Source organism: Telopea speciosissima, chromosome 6 (assembly GCF_018873765.1).
Source record: "Telopea speciosissima isolate NSW1024214 ecotype Mountain lineage chromosome 6, Tspe_v1, whole genome shotgun sequence".
NCBI lineage: Eukaryota > Viridiplantae > Streptophyta > Magnoliopsida > Proteales > Proteaceae > Telopea > Telopea speciosissima.
In genome coordinates this window covers 66,782,822-66,799,994 of record NC_057921.1, presented here as the reverse complement: position 1 = coordinate 66,799,994, position 17,173 = coordinate 66,782,822, and the positions used below count along the sequence as shown (strand labels likewise).

General features: G+C 38.6%; 2 protein-coding genes across 2 annotated transcripts; both read right to left on the bottom strand.

Annotated features, from left to right (window-relative positions):
* Positions 1-518: 518 nt before the first annotated feature.
* LOC122665385 (acyl-CoA-binding domain-containing protein 1-like) lies at positions 519-12,199 on the bottom strand. Its single transcript, XM_043861533.1, has 6 exons — positions 11,481-12,199; positions 9,421-9,526; positions 9,208-9,311; positions 7,204-7,295; positions 5,679-5,776; positions 519-1,000 (listed from the first exon to the last, which is right to left on the bottom strand). The coding sequence occupies exons 1-6, from the start codon at positions 12,008-12,010 to the stop codon at positions 818-820; spliced, it is 1,113 nt and encodes a 370-aa protein (XP_043717468.1). The 5' UTR covers positions 12,011-12,199; the 3' UTR covers positions 519-817.
* Positions 12,200-14,021: 1,822 nt separating this feature from the next.
* LOC122664284 (glucan endo-1,3-beta-glucosidase) lies at positions 14,022-16,941 on the bottom strand. The gene is made up of 4 exons (XM_043860037.1): positions 16,676-16,941; positions 15,576-16,552; positions 14,198-14,504; positions 14,022-14,114 (listed from the first exon to the last, which is right to left on the bottom strand). Exons 1-4 carry the CDS (start codon positions 16,749-16,751, stop codon positions 14,092-14,094), a joined length of 1,383 nt encoding a protein of 460 aa, XP_043715972.1. The 5' UTR covers positions 16,752-16,941; the 3' UTR covers positions 14,022-14,091.
* Between the last annotated feature and the right edge of the window lie 232 nt (positions 16,942-17,173).

Sequence of the window (17,173 nt, the reverse complement as noted above, 5' to 3'; positions counted from 1 at the left end):
CATCTAGCCTTCGTCTAGTTGCAGTCTAGCAGATGAAATAATGGGAATGAAAGTGACATTAAATCAAAATTAAAATGAAATTTTTTGTAATCATTATCTAACATGAATGTGCAAATGCACACACACAAATATATCCCTGGAAATTTTATAAATAAAATAAAAATTAAATGTGGAAAGTATAATTATCAAATATAGTAAGTTCAAAGTAGATTACACAATCATGATTGATAAAAATTACAAAAGTTTCCTCTTCCTTTTATAAACCAATTTTACTTCACTTCCCTTCCTTGCAACCAAACCGACCAGTAGTGAGTCCACTTCTTGAATGCCCTCTCAAAAGTATTTCAGAATAAGCACTGCATGCTTTAAACAAACGGGAAATGCACTCCAGTAAGAAAACGGTACTAGGGAAGAATGCCAGGTGGGCATGTCAGTTAATACATCAAAAATTTGCTACAATTACACACCAATAGATATTGGACATGTGGAAGTGTCAGGCAGGAATACTGCATCTTTTCCGAGTATAACCATCTTTTAGTCAAGCCTCAGCCAACCAAATTGCTTAAACTCTGTGGTTTTAGTCAATAATAGTATCAATTATGCCAATTAACAAGTGAGCTTGCATTACATTTTGCCCCCAAATTCCAATATTCTTCTAATTAGAGACTTTGCAAGAGAGAGAGAAAGAGAGGGGCGTGAATCCAATGAAAGAAGATTGTGCACCTGTATTATGTTAACGCCATATGCCTTTCGGTTATACATATGCTGCAGGATAGTGTAGAAAATTTTCCAGTGCAGAAGATAAAGGAAACCATCATCAAATCGGTTTTGCAGATGATGAACTGGACATCCAGGACCAGTTTGACTCGCATAAGTCACTAGGGGTGTAGCCATCATTGTCTTTCACATCAATGCCAGCGTTATGCTTCACGAGATACTCAGCAATTGCTTCTCTGTCACAGACTGCCGCATAATGCAATGGAGTTTGACCCTCGTTATCCTTGAATAAAGTCAAAACAGAGCCAAAAGAAATGAGAATGAAAATCCATGAATAGATAATATCTTAAGAAAGCTTGCTAATAAGCAGCAATCCAACCAAAGTTAGATTGTTCTTAGAATGAAAATAGAGAAACATAAAATCAAGGCTTTGATCTGACAACATAGAATTGAAAGGAAGGGTAGCGGTGGATTTTATTTCTAGCAACCCCCCCCCCCTTTTCTGTAGGTTTGTTAATGTAATTGTTTCTAAAACATTTCTTGATCAGGATTGAATGGGGTGGGGGGGGGGGGGGGGATGGGTGGGAGATAGCAACCCAATCACCATAGCCGGAGGACAACTGCCAAGGTGTTCCGAGCATCACGGATGGCATCCCAGACGCATCCCCAACATTCCTCCAAACACCAGTTTATTTAGTTTTTACATTCAGTGGACATCAAGAGAAGGAAACACAACAAAGGAAGATGGAATCATCATTATAAAAAGTTAAATTAAAAAATGAGGAAAGAGTTCAAATGACAATCAGGAAAGCAAGAAAGGACTCTTCAAGATATAAATGCAAAGGTGGCAAAACTTCCACCCACCCAAAGGCCTCTGTAAGATCCACAGCTAAAGATAACCAACACTAGGTAAATTGTACATTGACATTCATAAGTTTAATACACAAGTAAATGCATAGAAATTTGGTATATTTTGAAGCAGGCATCAGGGAATAGGGCATCGATTGGAACTTCATGAAGCCGGTATTGTGACCACGAGAATGATATTCCCACTGTTAAAATAACAAAAACCAGCATGATTCGAGATATCAAGATGTTCTATTTTGGAGCTTCTCCACCCTGTCATCTGGGAAGCCCAAAGTTGAGGTTAAAAGTGTTCAACGGATTATCCTTGAGTCAATTTTAAGTTTAAGACAATTATGTTTGGATAAGTTTGAAAACTATGATATACTTATACGATGACTAAGACCAGCAATGGTGTATGGTGCTAAATTCTGGGCAACAAAAACTTGTTTTTATTTCAAAAGAAAGGGCAACAGAGATGAGGATGTTAAGATGGATAAGTGGCAAGTCTACAAAGGAAAAATAAGAAATGAATACATTCAAGGTGAGAGGAGGCAAAGAAGTTAGAAGTTCCACCAATGGTGACAGGGTGTTTAGGTTAGAAAACAGAATTTCAAAACAGCAATAGGAGTTTATACCAAATCAGATCTGATATATGATTTAACAGATTCTGAAATAGGTATGAAACAGAACCATAAATCAACAACTAAAACAGTCACCTAGATCAGGGGTAAAATAGTCATTAATCAGGTAATTTTGGCAAACAAAATTAGCTTAAGATCAGACATTCAACACTGTATTAGTCTTAGGTAATAAGAATAAAACAGAATGCGAAAATCCAGAATCGATTCAAGCATGAATCAGAACTTCAAGGGAGAAAATAGTAGAATGGGAAACTCTAATAACTCGAAATCAGCAGGTCAGAATATGCTGAAATTCAAATCAAGTTCTTTTTGAATTAGGTTCAAGAACACTTGGTCAGAACTTGAGATGATTCTAATGGCTGAGTTGCTTAATCTCAAAAAACGTGTAGCATATGATCTTCTAGAAAAAAAAGTTCTAGTTGCAGGAAAATAGAAGAATACTTGTTAATGTATGAAGAAGATGATGAAATAATAAAAACAACAGAAAGTAACACCTGGGCTTCACACCACTAGGTGGTTCGATTGAATCAAACACCAACCTACCTTGATCGCATACAAGGAGTTCCTTGATCAAACACAAGAAATCTTCAAATACGAAGAGGCAAGGAAAAGCTGCAATTTCTTTCGTGTACAATGCTGGCCTCCTTTACAGACTTATATAGAATACTAACAAACAGAATCCTTCACTAAAAAGGAAAGGCCTAATCCAATCCTTAACTAATAAGGTAACCTAAACTGACTAGGAAACTGAAATACTAAAGGAAGCTAACTCAAAATGTAGTCAAACTTTAAGTCCTAACACGCCTATGACTTAATGACTTTAGTTTGATGTGGACTCATGAAATGAAATACATAATTAAAGACAACTTAAATTGAACCAACATTGGACCACGGTTCAATTGGACTAAACCAACAGACACTAAAAAGAAAGTGAAAGTGAGCCCTAATAAAAGCAATCCCGTATGCAGCCTTAATTCTCATAGTTTAGGCCCATTAAAGGAGCCAATTACATTGAAAACCCAATGAACCAAAGGCCCAACATGTATACAACCCAACCCTAGACTTATTCCTAAGCAAACAAGAAACAAGCCCCTTTTGGTGATGTATCTGCATCATTGAAAATCTAATGCCAGACATTCTAAGACACGTTGCTTACAGACTGTATTTTGAGATACAATCACATAGTACACTTTTTTTTAACAAGTACTTTTGTATATATTGTACATAAAGCCTAATATATAGTCCATAGCTAAAAAAAAAAGGTCGTACCCAATGCACAAGGTTCCCGCGTTTAGCAGGGTCTGGGGAAGGTCAAATGTACGCAGATTTTTACATTGGCCTAGTTTTCTTCAAATTAAACTAGGACTAAAACCAAGGAAAATGACTCCACTTAGGTATTTAGCAAATCCCAAAAAATGCTTGATTCTCTACCCATATAAAAATCAACCAAGACTAACAACATAAGCCATACATGGTAACACTTTTTTTTTGGTACCTAAGAACAAGAAAAGAATAGAAATGTGTTTGTTAACGCAGGTTCATTTTTTTGTTCCTATAAATGAACCAGTTGCTGAGAAACACAAAAAAAGAAGCTTTAACTTGGAACTTCTCTATTACAGAAACAAAAGGGAGAAATAAGGGGGGAACTACCGACACTACCACCACCGCCGCCGCCGCTGCCACCACCATATTTGATTTTTTTGGGTATTCAATGACAATTTTGTAAATTTATAGAAGTTCCAGAAACAAAAATTACCATGCGTTACCAAACATGTTTTTTGTCCAGAACTTTGGCCCAGAAACAGAAGTGCTATCATGCAGGGCCTTAAATTCCAACTTCTACCCTGTGATTACAAGGTCTACATTGAAAATACCACAAATGGGCATACCTATCAAAACCATAGTTCAAGATCTCGTCTCATCTCGCCATTTCGAGCAGGTCGAGATTTCCGAAATTTCGCCGAACTATGGCATTTTTTCTGCCATATTTCGGCAGTCCATCTCGGTGGGTTTTTGGCCATATTAAGGCCTAATACTTTATGTACACCCTTATTTAAGCTAAATAAACACATTTAAACCTTCATATTGCAAAAAAATAAACTCCAAGTGGTGTTTTGGGTTTGCACCCTTGATTGACAGTATATGGTCAGACCCTGATGTACAAATAGTTAAATACACATTGTTTAAGTAATATACCAAAATTTCACGAAATATACCGAAATTTGGACCTTTTTCATTTCGTATGGTCATCTCGTCTCGGCAGTGTCGAGATATCCGAAATATACCGAAATATCAGCGATATATCGCGAGATTTTGAACCATGATCAAAACAAACACACAACATGGGTATGGTTAGGGAATATGTGTTCAATCCCCCAACTACATAGTCTTCTATTATTATTGGATTTCCTGGATGGGATTCATACCCATTACCTGCACATGGACATGCCACAAAATTAGAACTTATATAATAACAAGACCATTCCCACTTAGCCTTACAGATAATAGACTTTTAGAAACTATTACATTTAGAGTTCTTAAATGCAAGTTCATAATTGCAAGACCACTTTTTTTTTGGGGGGAGGGGGAGGGGTTGTGCTCCCTTGATTGCAGCCTTTGATTGCCACTTTCTTCATCAGATATAGATTATTAAATTCAAAATGCATCTGGATTATCATCAATAGTCAATACTATATAAATATGCCTACTTATCAATGCTAGTTGGTGGATCCATACAAGTAGAGTCCCTAAATCCTAAGATTCAACAGTTAGATGGATCCAACTCCTAGACACAAACTTGCACCTGAACCATTACTGGATATCGCAAATCTTAGAATTTGAAAAAACAGTAATGACTGACGAGAGGGATGCAGGGTCCTCTATAACATGGACCATCTCAAATCAACCACTGACTACAACATGGCAACTTCTGATCTCCCAAGTTCACCAACCACCATAACATTATAATGCCTTCTACTTTCAAATGTTCAGTGAGCATGGATGATGATAAGATATCCTGACATCTACTGTAATTTATGATATTCTACACAGAGATGAACTCTAAACACAAAACGTGAGAGACAATTGCATCCTCAAATGGTTCTTACAATACATTATGGTCCTGCCAAGATTCACCATATGAAAAATGATTCAATTTTGATGGGTAATCTCATTATCCATCATGAAGCCTACATGTGAATGTAGGAGGAAAATAGACTTGTTTTTATTGAAACCCAACAGGAATCCAGACATCATTTTGTTGAAACCATGTTTTTGATAAGGTAAACATCTGATAATGAACTCAAGAAGGTAGAGATTCTGATAGAATATAACAGAAGCAAATCTCAGAAATAAAAGTTTCCACATCTTTAATCATATGGTAGGAAAACCCATTTGATAATATGGGCACGAAGAAGAATAGATGAGAGAGCAAAAGTAATGTTTGAGACTTTTGGAAGTGCCATGGAGTTTTACCTTAGCATTCACATCAGCATTCCTGCTGACAAGCAACTCCACAATGTTGAGGTGGCCACGGTCAACAGCCCAATGCAAAGGGGTTTGGCCATCACTATCTACAAGCATGTCAGAACATGTCAGGAATGGTGAAATCTCTAGGATGAATATAAATATTTAAGCACTTCTGCACTTCTCCAGATTCCTGTCTCTCCTGATGGATACTTGAGAAGCATGTTGCATCCAACATACTAAACTAACTATCAAATAGCAGACAAACAACAAAGAATTTAGAAGTAGAGGCAGAGCATCACATTAGAGGGAACTATACTCACTAACACCAAGTCCAAGTTCTCAGACCTTATTTCCCATGTTCTCCTGATACAATATCCAACCAGAACTCACATATGTTTGTAATCAATAAAAAAGCATCATTGCTATAGGAAGTCATGGTCATTATGGAGGCAATGATTATTATCATTCTGGAGAGTAGTGGCCATGTTTCCCTTACTTTTCTGGACCACATATGTCTAGGGAACTTTCAAGAATGCCCTTCTTATCAATTAGCAGGAAGAAAAATACGATGAGACAAGAATGCAACTCAATATAGCAATGTTTTTGCATCGTCACGTTTAACCTTACCGTAGAGGGTGGGAGATTTATGGTTACTATTCTGAACCCAGGAGGGGGGGGGGATCCATGTCCGACAGCTGTTATGTAGATCTTTTTTGTGTCTTGGGTGTGCACAGGGGGTGGAGGAGGGGATTGAGCATATTCATTCAACTTTAATTCTCTGTACCACTAGATATGCACACAACTTGACTCAACTAAGCCTTATCCCAACTAAATGGAGTTGGCTACATGAATCCTGTTTCACCATCAAACTCTATTTGAGCCACACTTATTAATCCGAGGCCATGCCTGTTTTTTCTCACAACTTTTTCCAATATCATTTATGCTCACTTCCACTCCGTAGTATTACTTCTTACTGGAGCATTTAGTCACCTCTGCTGACATGTCCATCCCAACTAAAATGTCTCTTGAGTTATCACATATTGGAGCTACACCTAAATTACGTCTAAAATGTTCATTCCTGACATTATATGTTTTGGTTTTAACAACCATCTGATCAACATCCTCATCTCAGCTACACTAATAGCTCTCATCAACACAAGAAACATACAATAAGGAGACAATTTTAAGGAGGGGAGAGAGGGAAGGAAAAAATCAAACATTCGATTTCAGTTTAGACAGAAGATTTACAGCTTATTGGCCTAAATTTTGGTAAAATTTCAGGAAATTGTTTACACCCAGCCATGCAAGAGAAAGACGGAGATTCTGAGAATTAAAATGTCATGTACAAAGAGATCTTTATGTCCTCAAGTGTAGACATCATGGAGACCTGACTTAATATTCAATTCTTATGCATTCTTGATAACCAGAAGCAAATTGAAATCAAGAACCAATTATAACTATGGGATAGAACAGCAGCATTCAACGAAAGAGACATTTTCTCCTGTTGTTTATATATTTATTAAATACGTACCTTTCAGATTAACTGAAACACCGCTAGCTATATCTTTAAGCAAGCTATCAATCTCTCCTTCCCTTGCACAGGCATGTATAGCTTCCATCTTCCTGAGAATTTAAAAGGATGCCCCATTAGTATCTTAAGGGTGTATATTTAGAACCGAAACCGACTGTTTAAAAGTTGAACTGTGGTTCGGTTTTGGTTTCAAAAGCTAGAATCTTTTCTCAGTTCGGTTTCAGTTGAACCTAATTACCTATTTTTGAACCGAATAAGGAACCGGGTAAAATTATATTGTCTTTTAATATTGCAATCAATGTGGATGATAAATCCCAGAGTAGGTTCGGTTTTGGTTTTGAAAATTTGCTCCTATTCTCGGTTCGGTTTTGCTTTCTACATTTGTATCTTGAACCGAACAGAATAACCGAAACCAAACCGATTATCACCCACTATCTTCTGTGAATAATTTCTTACAAAATGTATACTCATTAATATACTTGCAAAGGATTCTGCCCCTATGCTGGTGAGTCCATTGAAAGCTTGAATAGAATATATTGACTAATAACAAAACATATAGAAATGGGTTTGCTTGAAGAGTCATGTAAGAAAGAAATCTAGGAGACAAAAGAAACCAGCACCATAGTTGTCATGGAGTCTAGGCGACCAAGGTGTTGGAGGGGTCCTAGACGCAAGGCAACCAAGGCGATGAAGACACCCAAGGCGCCTGGACGCCTAAGCCTTGACAACTATGACAGGCACAAGAAAACCTGGTTCACAGGCCAAAAGGGATCCATGTGTTGAATCAGTTGACCACACCAGTAATCCTCCACTTGTGAATTTCAAGCCCAAAAAGAATCATGAAAAAAAAAACACTCTTTTTTGGTATTTTTAACTGAAAAAAGCAAACAATTTTGTTGACTGGTGTTACTAGCAGATAAGTCCAATATATGGGGTGCATAAAATTGGGGTGAACTAAGAAGTGAGAACTGGAAATGTGGCAAATCCAGAGTAACCCCACGTGATTCATGGTACATACTCGGCCACATCGTCCCCGTACATGGCTGCAATAGGAAGGGTCAGCTCACAAAGAGTACAAGGAGGTACCTCACCTGGGAAACCTTTCTCTAGGTACAAATAAACATGCATTCAGATAAATAAATAAGTATGAAATTGAAATTTCAAGACCCTTCATTTACAATTTACATGCTCCACACTTTTAGCTTTTGTATCCACATTCAGACCACCCTTCCACATCTAAAGAAATCTCACCTTCTCTTTATGCACACTGGAAGATAATCTATTATGCTAAATCATGGGCTTGTGTTCCATGGAACCGTGGGATCATGTCTAATAGCTTAGATATAGTTAGTTGTTATCTTTCTTTGGTAGTTTCCTTTTGTAACTAGACTAAGGTAGTTATTTGTTTCTATTGTAATTAGTCTTCTTAGTCTTACACTCTTAGTTGGATTCTTACTGAGAGTTGGTTATCGGATTATATAAAGGAATAGGTAGGAGCAATCTCTCTCTATTCTTCATCCAACAATGCGCATACACACTCACAAATACTTTGCACAGAACACAAAAGGACAAAACACATTAAATTTGAGGGCATGCACAGCACATTCCAGTTTGTCGTGAAAAATATTCTGAAAAGCCTGCCATGATCAGTTACATATGAAATTGACAAGTCACAAACTATACATCTGATCTAACAGACGTTATGGCACACCAATATAAAAAAGGTAGCTAATTATCTTTACTCAGCAACGATGTTTAGCTCCATTTTTTCTCAACAGACAAAGCAGTGAGTAATAGTGGTGTCAAGAGATATGTCAAGATATGTAAATGAAGAAACATAAAACAACAAAATTATTAAGGAAACTCCCCCTTGTATGTCAGCACAGACATCCATACATACACATTACGTACATAACCCCATGCAGGTGCATAAGCTCACCTTCATGCATAAAGTAATTCAACAATGAACTAAAAGATCATTAATCAATAGCCAAAGAACCTTACAAGTCATTTCCGGACTCCTCCTCATAAACAAAGGTGCTGAAAACTGGCCCCATTGGTCCTTTGGTATCTGAACCAGGTGCATCATTGCCTCCATCTTTACGTTTCTTGTTATCACAGACATAGGAGAGGATAAATGAAGAATTCAGTCAATGAAGTATATAAGGCCAGAACCAGAAGCTACATTCATATAAAAGTAAATGGTCAGATATTCACCAAAGTAGATCCAGTTGCCCAAGAAGGATATAGCTCGCTAACTATCATTATATACTTCAGCATTGCTTCTTCTGGAGGCAAAGCACCCAACCTCTGCCATGCATTCCTTGCACATGTCACCAGAAATTCATTTTCTATCACTCAGGCAAGGTAAAATATTAAAAGGCAATAACTACAGAACTAGTCAAACAACCAAATATCCAAATAAAGCTTCCTTCTTCTTCCCCATCCCAATCACCCTATCAAGAACATGACTGGATGAACCAATGCACTCTGCAAAACACAGTGGATGTCCAATCCACAGGAAATAACATTTTTTTTTTTTGGCAACCTGAATAGCTATTCAAGCCGATCTAGATTAGTATTGCCTGAGAATGCTCCAAGGTTCATTACCAATCTTTAGTTTAAACCCTTGCAGTAATCAAAGACACTTAATTGGAAAAAAATTGGTTCTGAAAAGGTTCTCTTTTTCTCCTGATGATGTAAAAAAAAGCGTACCCGGTGCACAAGGCTCCACCCACTGCGGGGTCTGGGGAGGGTCATAATGTCCACAGCCTTACCCCCGCTTTATGGAGAGGTTATTTCCAGACTTGAACCCACGACCACTAGGTTGCACTGAGGTCCACCCTCTTCTCAAGATGATGTAACAAAATCTATAAAATTCCTATTAAGGGCAGTCCTTAACTTGAGCAGCCAGTTTCTTTACAAAAGATGTATTAGAAAGGGAGAATATGCCAAAATATCATTACCAAAACTGGAACTTTAGATCAAAATTATGTCCAGTGTCTATTGGCTTTATCAAAGTCAGGAATGACCACGGGTCATTAGAGCTGAATTGGGAGTAGCTCCGATTCATGATAAGCTACGAGAAAGTCATTTGAGGTGGCATGGCCACATTCAAAGGAGGCCTTCGGATGCTCCAGTCCGAATGAGTGATTTGATTCAGATTGAAAGATCTAAAAGAGTCAGGGGCAGACCTAAAATAACCCAAGGAGAGATGGTGAGTGCATATGTAGGCCTTCTACCACGTATGACTTCGAATAGAGCTGATTGGAAAGCAAGGATCCATGTAGCCAATCCCATTTAGTTGGGACAAGGCTATGTTGTAATTGTCCATTGGCTTTTATGGAAAATTATAATGGGCACATTCTAGCCTCCATGGAGACTTTGGCATGTCAATATAGATGGTGATGCCTAGTTGGATTGCCTCTACAACTCATCATTCTATGGAATAAAGCAACAAAAGAACTTTTAGACGCTTAGCTATAAGTCCTTTTTTGCAGTTATGTAGAGTCCTAGTTATTTTGTTAAGCATGCTATATGCATATGCTACTGTATCTGTACACATTTTTTTCACATTAATAAAACCCTTCTTTCTCTTTTTTGATAAGATACATTAATAACAGAACAATGCAAGGAGAACCTTGAGGTCAGCTATCTGGCAGCCCCACAATTGCATCTCACCACACGGAATCTATTAATTCATTCTTTATTATAAATAAACTTTTTATTCCATGAAACCCAATCAAATATTGGGGGTCCTCTTATGGGATTGACCCCGGAGTCTCCAAGACATTTCACTTGATAAAATCTTTAGCTCTCTGCCCATCGAAAGAATGAATTAAGGCCACTGAACAGCTAACTATCTGTGCAAAAGTTCCCAAGATTGAAAGCCTTTGTCCAGTCTTAATGCAAAGCACATCTTGCATTTCCAATAGAGTAAAAGTTACACAAGCTTAAGGATATGTCCATTAATTGGGTGAACCCACATATTTACTAAGTGAATACTTCATTGTGTAATTATTCAATTATATAGTGTATTTGATAGCTAAATGAAAATCAAGTTCACCCAAGAAAATAACAGTTATGATATCCTCAAACATTGATCTATACTACAGCATTTAAAGAGACCTTGAGTTTCAGTCCTATCATGAATTTGTAGAGACTAAATTACCCATTGAAGCCTTCCCTTTCCCATTATTAAATGCTAATGATTACGGAATATCCATTATTTTCACATCATGAATGCTTGAAACCTAACAGTAAGCATAGAGCAATACCACTTGGCACGAGCCGACATCTTCAGGGCAGAGGGTTGTGGTGTGCTGCAAGGACCCTCGGTGGCAATCTTATAGAGAGCATAAAGCTGCAATTGAACATCGGTAGACACTTTCTGTGACAGACGATCAGCAGCAGCAGCAGCCACAAAAGCCGTAGCAGCACTAAATGTATCATCGAGCTCAGTAGTCTCAACTCCCTCCCAATCATCATCATCATCATCATCATCTTCTTCTTCTTCTAAATGTCTATCGCTCTGCTTCTCAGTGATATCACGATTTCCTTCACTAGCATGGAGCCTCTCTTCTGCCGGGGCACTTGGTTTTTCGGAGATTACATCAGGTTCCTTCACAGCAAACGAAGATTCTGATTCAGCTTCAACTGGCATGGACGGTATATCCTCTTCGCGTGCCAACCTAAGGTTATCACCTCTGAATGAAATGACCATCGATATAAGCTTCGCCAAAAGGAATGAGAAAATAAGACCTAAGATTACTGATTGAGCAAGTTCTTCCCAGTCTCCCATCCCCATGATGATAGGACTCAAGGGAAACCAAAAGTGAACAGAAATTCAGAAAAGACTGATCAGAGAGCAGAAACCCTAGATATAGAATGCATCAACGAACGGAGGAGGGTGGAAAGACTGCCAAGGCCAGGCTATACATTTGCATAACTGGAACAGAATTCAGAGAAGAAAAAGAAATCTTCAACCCTTAAAAATGTAAAGCAAAAAAGCTCCGCCCAGAAGACAAAGGGGGTAAGAAATCGAGGACTTTGGTGGGAGTGGGAGAGTACTGGGATCTGAAATTAACCGATAACCGACATGCAGTGAACATGGAGACCCTGCATTTGGCGAAGCAAGTACTATTAGAAAGTCAAATTATAAGGGCAGATTTGGTACGATCTCTATTTTAATTTCAAATTGATTTCATGAAATAGTTAATAAGTTGAACTATTTCAAGAATAAGAAATTCATTTGGTAGTTAAATTTTTTAGAATTAGTTCTTTATATTTCTTTGAGAGAGGGGGTCATGGCATGCCGTCATGGTAATCTATTTTGCATGATCTGCTAGTGTGTAACCATGTTTTTGCCTTTTATGAGCTATATATTTTAATATATATTTTCTTATCCCACCCATAGTCGGAAGAAAGTGGATCATGTCCTTGTAAAGTACCGTCCAAGGCCCTTCAGGGCCACTCACATAGAATCCACTCCTCCTATGGATTCCACAATGGATTCGATGTGGCTGGCCCTAAAGGGCCTTGGACGGTGCTTGTACAAAGACATGATCCGCACTCGAAAGAATCAGGTTTTATGATTCATCTCGTCTTTAAAAAAAAGGTGTGCTTAGTGAATGAAACTCCCGTTATGGAGAAGTAGATAGGAAAAATATCACCATGTACGCAATCTTATCCCTACTTTGTAAAGAAATTGTTTTCTTATTCAAATTTGCGACCACCATATCACAATTGAGCAACCTGACCATTACATTGAGGTTGCCATTGTGCTTATACAAGGTGGATCACAATTATAACTTATAATGTTCTCAATGGAGAAAACTGAATCTAATTTAGGTATAAGTCTAATGATATAGAAACTTCCAACAAGTTATTAACTAGGTAAGTCCACTTTGAGATTAGCCCATGTGTCAGACTTGGTGCTCTACCTCCAATCCCACACCATATGTTCCACCCTATGTTAGTTTTTCCTATGAATTTTTAATGGCCAATTCATTCAACATCTACCTTTAGTGATCAAAATCTTCTTTTAGGGGTGGCAGTGGCACTCTTGCCTTTGACCGAGTCTATAAACAATTTATTTGTGAAAGCAAAGATAAGGCTGCATACATTATGACCCTTCCCAAACCCTACAATGGTGGGAGCCTCGTGCATTGGATATGCCTTTTACTCTTGCCCTTGATCCTTGAATGCTCGCTCTCTCAAAGTGAGACTATGCTTAATCCTCAAATTCAAAATGTTTGAGAACACCTACTAAAGAAAGCAACTATATGAGTTGAAAGTATGCTTAAATAAAATGAAGTTTTGATATATTCAAATGATTTTAAACTTAAAAATATTATTGGATTAACCAACCACTAAGAGTGTTTTCATTGTTCACCATCTCATTGTTTTAAATAAAATGAAGCTTAGATCCCTTGTGTTTGTACATCTACTTACATACAAAGATATGCTCGAAAGGCGCTCTCAACACTCCCACCCCAGCCTTAATGTGACCAATTTTATCAAAACTTGATCGAACTTATATTTGCCTAAGGGATATAATCTGCTCATGGTAAAAGTTTATATGGGTTCGATGTACTTTTATCTTCAACCAATGGCTCAACATTCAATGTGGATCGAAGCATATTTGCTGTCAAATGGATTTCCATATTCTTTCATTCTTCTTTAAAGCTAATACACCCCCACAATGAAAAATAAAAGTTAAATGGCTTTAGAACACATATGAATGATAAAGAAACTAAAATAATCTCAAAGGATTTTACTTTTACATTTTTTTTGTTACAAAGAAAAGGTTATACTACATCTATTGTGTAACTACAAATCCAAAAGATTTCTCTGATCTAATGTTTTGCACTCTGAGAAGCATCACGATCAATAAATGCAGCCTCCATAACCTGGAAAATGAAGTTAATAAAAGGAAAGAGAGAGAAAATAAAAGAAGAAGAGGGGAATCTCAAATAAGAACTAGAACTCTTACTTGGATCAACAGTAGTGATGGCTCCAGTATGTGCAAAGTCACAATCATAAGCATAGCGACCCACAGCTTCAAAATAGGCATTCATGGCATAAGCAGCATGGGCCCTAACTGTGTTGGGCAAGAAGCAGTCACCTCCAGCTTGGATGGGCCGGCAATCAATACCAAGCCCACATACATAGTCAATGTTATTCTGAAGAATAGTTGGGTCAACACCGGATTTTGGGACGCACCATTGCTTTCCTGTAGATGGCATTGGGCTCACGGGAGTTACCACTGGGCTTGGATTTATGGGAATTGATGCCCAATTCTGCTACAGCCAAATAGGCAAATCAATCAAAAAGAAATTGTACACCATAAATTTAGGAGAAAACAAGGAATCCTGCAATGGGTTTAATTTAAAACCTTCAAGGCAATATGTGGAGATAGCCTAAGGGTTTATATATTAAGGCATATCCAAATTATATCTCTAATTAAGCTCCCAACATTTCAACACTCCTTTCCATGTGGAATAAAATTATAACATTATAATTCCCAACATTTTAACAATCCCCCCTCATGATGTTAAAGTGGGATAGCCCACAAAATACTACTCGGAGTCGACCCTAAAAACCTTATTAAGTCACATCCAAAGTCTAAGATATATGGCCATAATACGAAATGATTCGACTAGAGTATAACCAAGAAATTAAATGGAGATATCCTGAGGGTAGCATATAGGTGGACAAATGCAAGGGTATATCAAGGCACATCCAAAGTCTCAGATAACTAATATGAAACTATACCTCTATAACTCCCAACATCTCAACATAATGACTATAATATGAAAAGAGTCGATCAGAGTATGACAGAGAAATAAAATGCGTCAAGTGATTAGGTTGGCTGTCTCTCTCTCACACATAGACACATAGTACCTTAGGGTGCAAGTAGGTTAGGACTGAGTTAGGGAATTGATCAAATTTTTGGTCAAATTTGAGTCTGAAGCAGGTTTTCAAGAATCCAAATTGGATCGGAAGAATCGGCCAATCCAAGATGGATTTCTAGGGTTCAGGCCAATTTTGGCCTTTTTCAACCTGTTCCAGCTGAATCAGAATCGAAATCAACTAGACCCGATCCAGATCCAGAACCCAATTCCGAGTTTAATAACCTTGGTCTTAAGACTCTGAACGCAGCCCGATCTAGATCTATTTGGTTCAAAGTTGAGCCCAATTCGGCCTTACTTAGCTCTCTACTCTGTGATATCTTTCACTCTTGGAAGGTGGAAGATTTACACCAAAGGACAGAAAACAGAGAAAATATTCACCACTTAATCTTAATAAATTGGAATTTCGACGGGCATATAATTAATTCCGTAGTAGAGCGTTGTACAGATCAGCCATACCTTATGTCTCAGGATTCCAGCGTCATAGACAGGTGTCATATCTGGCTGGAAAAGCCCAAAGTTCCTCTCACTTATGGGGCCCGGTTTCAGATTTTCATTGAAGAGAGCAAAGATGTATGTCTCAAACGTCCGGTTGGGCATCAGAGGCGTTCCGATTCCAGAGTTCACGTGCCGGATCAGGTTCCCATTATACTCCGCTGCACTTTCCGCGTCAACACCAATTTGCGCTGGATCCCCCATCGACGGCCACCCAGTTTCGGCTATCACAATCTCAACATCTCCAAACCCAAGTAGCTTCATCGCCGAGAAAATAGCATCTAACTGTGCATCTAACATGTTCGTGTACGTAAGCTTGGTGTCCTCGTCAAACACACCAGCGTTTGGCCGAAACAAGGCGTAGTCAAGCGTGTCCGCAGAGCAGCCAAAGAAAGGATAAGGATTTACCATGAAAGGCGCACCCGTAGCGTTTAAGAAGCTAAGCATTGGCTTGAGTACAACGGTGTCGTACCCTCTCCGGAATTTCCCCGTTGATGGAGGGCTGGATGTTGAGAGGATGCCTAGGGAGTGTGGGGTCGAGACCTGGATCCGATGGTTGAGAGACTCCTCGACAAGAGCTGTGTGTAGATTCTCCATCGACGACAATAGACTCGCGATGAATAGTTTGTTCGCCGTTGATAGGATTTCGTTGCCGACGAGAATGCGGATGATGTTGGAAGCCGGGATGTAAGGGAGGACGTTTTTTCCCAGCCATTGCCGAGCAGAGATGAGCTTGGTTAGGTCAGGTATCTGTTCGTTAGGAACCGTGACGGTGATGGCTATGCCGGTGTGAGCGAAGGCTTGCAAGATTGCCGGATTGGCATCGAAGAGTCTCACTCGGTTGATCACTGTGTCATGTATGAGGAAACTTGCGACCTCTGCCGGTGCCGGAAGGTTGTTTGCAACTGTTCCATAACTGACACCGATGCTTCCTTGCACTCCTGAGGATACACAGTTACAGAAACAAATCGTGAAATTGAGCTTAACCAGGATCGATCTCTGTAGACTATTCGTCATTTGCTTAAGAAAGAAGGGATTAAAATCAGTAATTAATGGTCACATACCGTTGACGAGATTAATTGTGAGGAGGAACAAGAGACCGCTGACGGCTGAAGCAGTTGCACCAACGGTTTTCTCCATGGCTCTTGCGGAGAGGAGAGATTCGTGAATGGCTTGATGATGGCCATTGATTAAGAAGAAGAGGAGGACCTCAGGGAGATGCCTTTCTTCCGATCCCAGTGTTTAGCTTTTTCACTTTGAATCTCTTTCGATTTTGTGCCCTTTTCTCTATTCACAAGAATCGAAGACAGCTTTTAAAGTTGTACCATACTTCAAGACGACAACACCAGATTACAAGTGTCGCAGTCTAGGACTTAAGGGTCAATCTAGAACTGGAACCGAAAAGTTGCGGTTCAAAATCGAACCGAATTGAATTGGAAAAAACGATTCAATTTTGGTTTTCTAAATTGAAATTTGGGAAAATTACAAGAATACCTACAAATGGGATGTGGTTTACCAAATTACCCATGGGCCATTTGGTGGTGGGCCCCACATGGATTTGC

Bases quoted from the DNA above. Each gene is read 5' to 3' on its own strand.
- LOC122665385 (XM_043861533.1), bottom strand. From the start codon at position 12,010: ATGGGGATGGGAGACTGGGAAGAACTTGCTCAATCAGTAATCTTAGGT. The intron at 9,527-11,480 runs GTATTGCTCTAT...GACATGTGCAAG, and splicing joins ATGTCGGCTCGTGCCAAGTG to GAATGCATGGCAGAGGTTGG. The intron at 1,001-5,678 runs GTAAAACTCCAT...ACTTTATTCAAG, and splicing joins ATGCTGATGTGAATGCTAAG to GATAACGAGGGTCAAACTCC.
- LOC122664284 (XM_043860037.1), bottom strand. From the start codon at position 16,751: ATGGAGAAAACCGTTGGTGCAACTGCTTCAGCCGTCAGCGGTCTCTTG. The intron at 16,553-16,675 runs GTATGTGACCAT...GTGTATCCTCAG, and splicing joins CACAATTAATCTCGTCAACG to GAGTGCAAGGAAGCATCGGT. The intron at 14,505-15,575 runs GTATGGCTGATC...TGGCTGTAGCAG, and splicing joins CTGGAATCCTGAGACATAAG to AATTGGGCATCAATTCCCAT.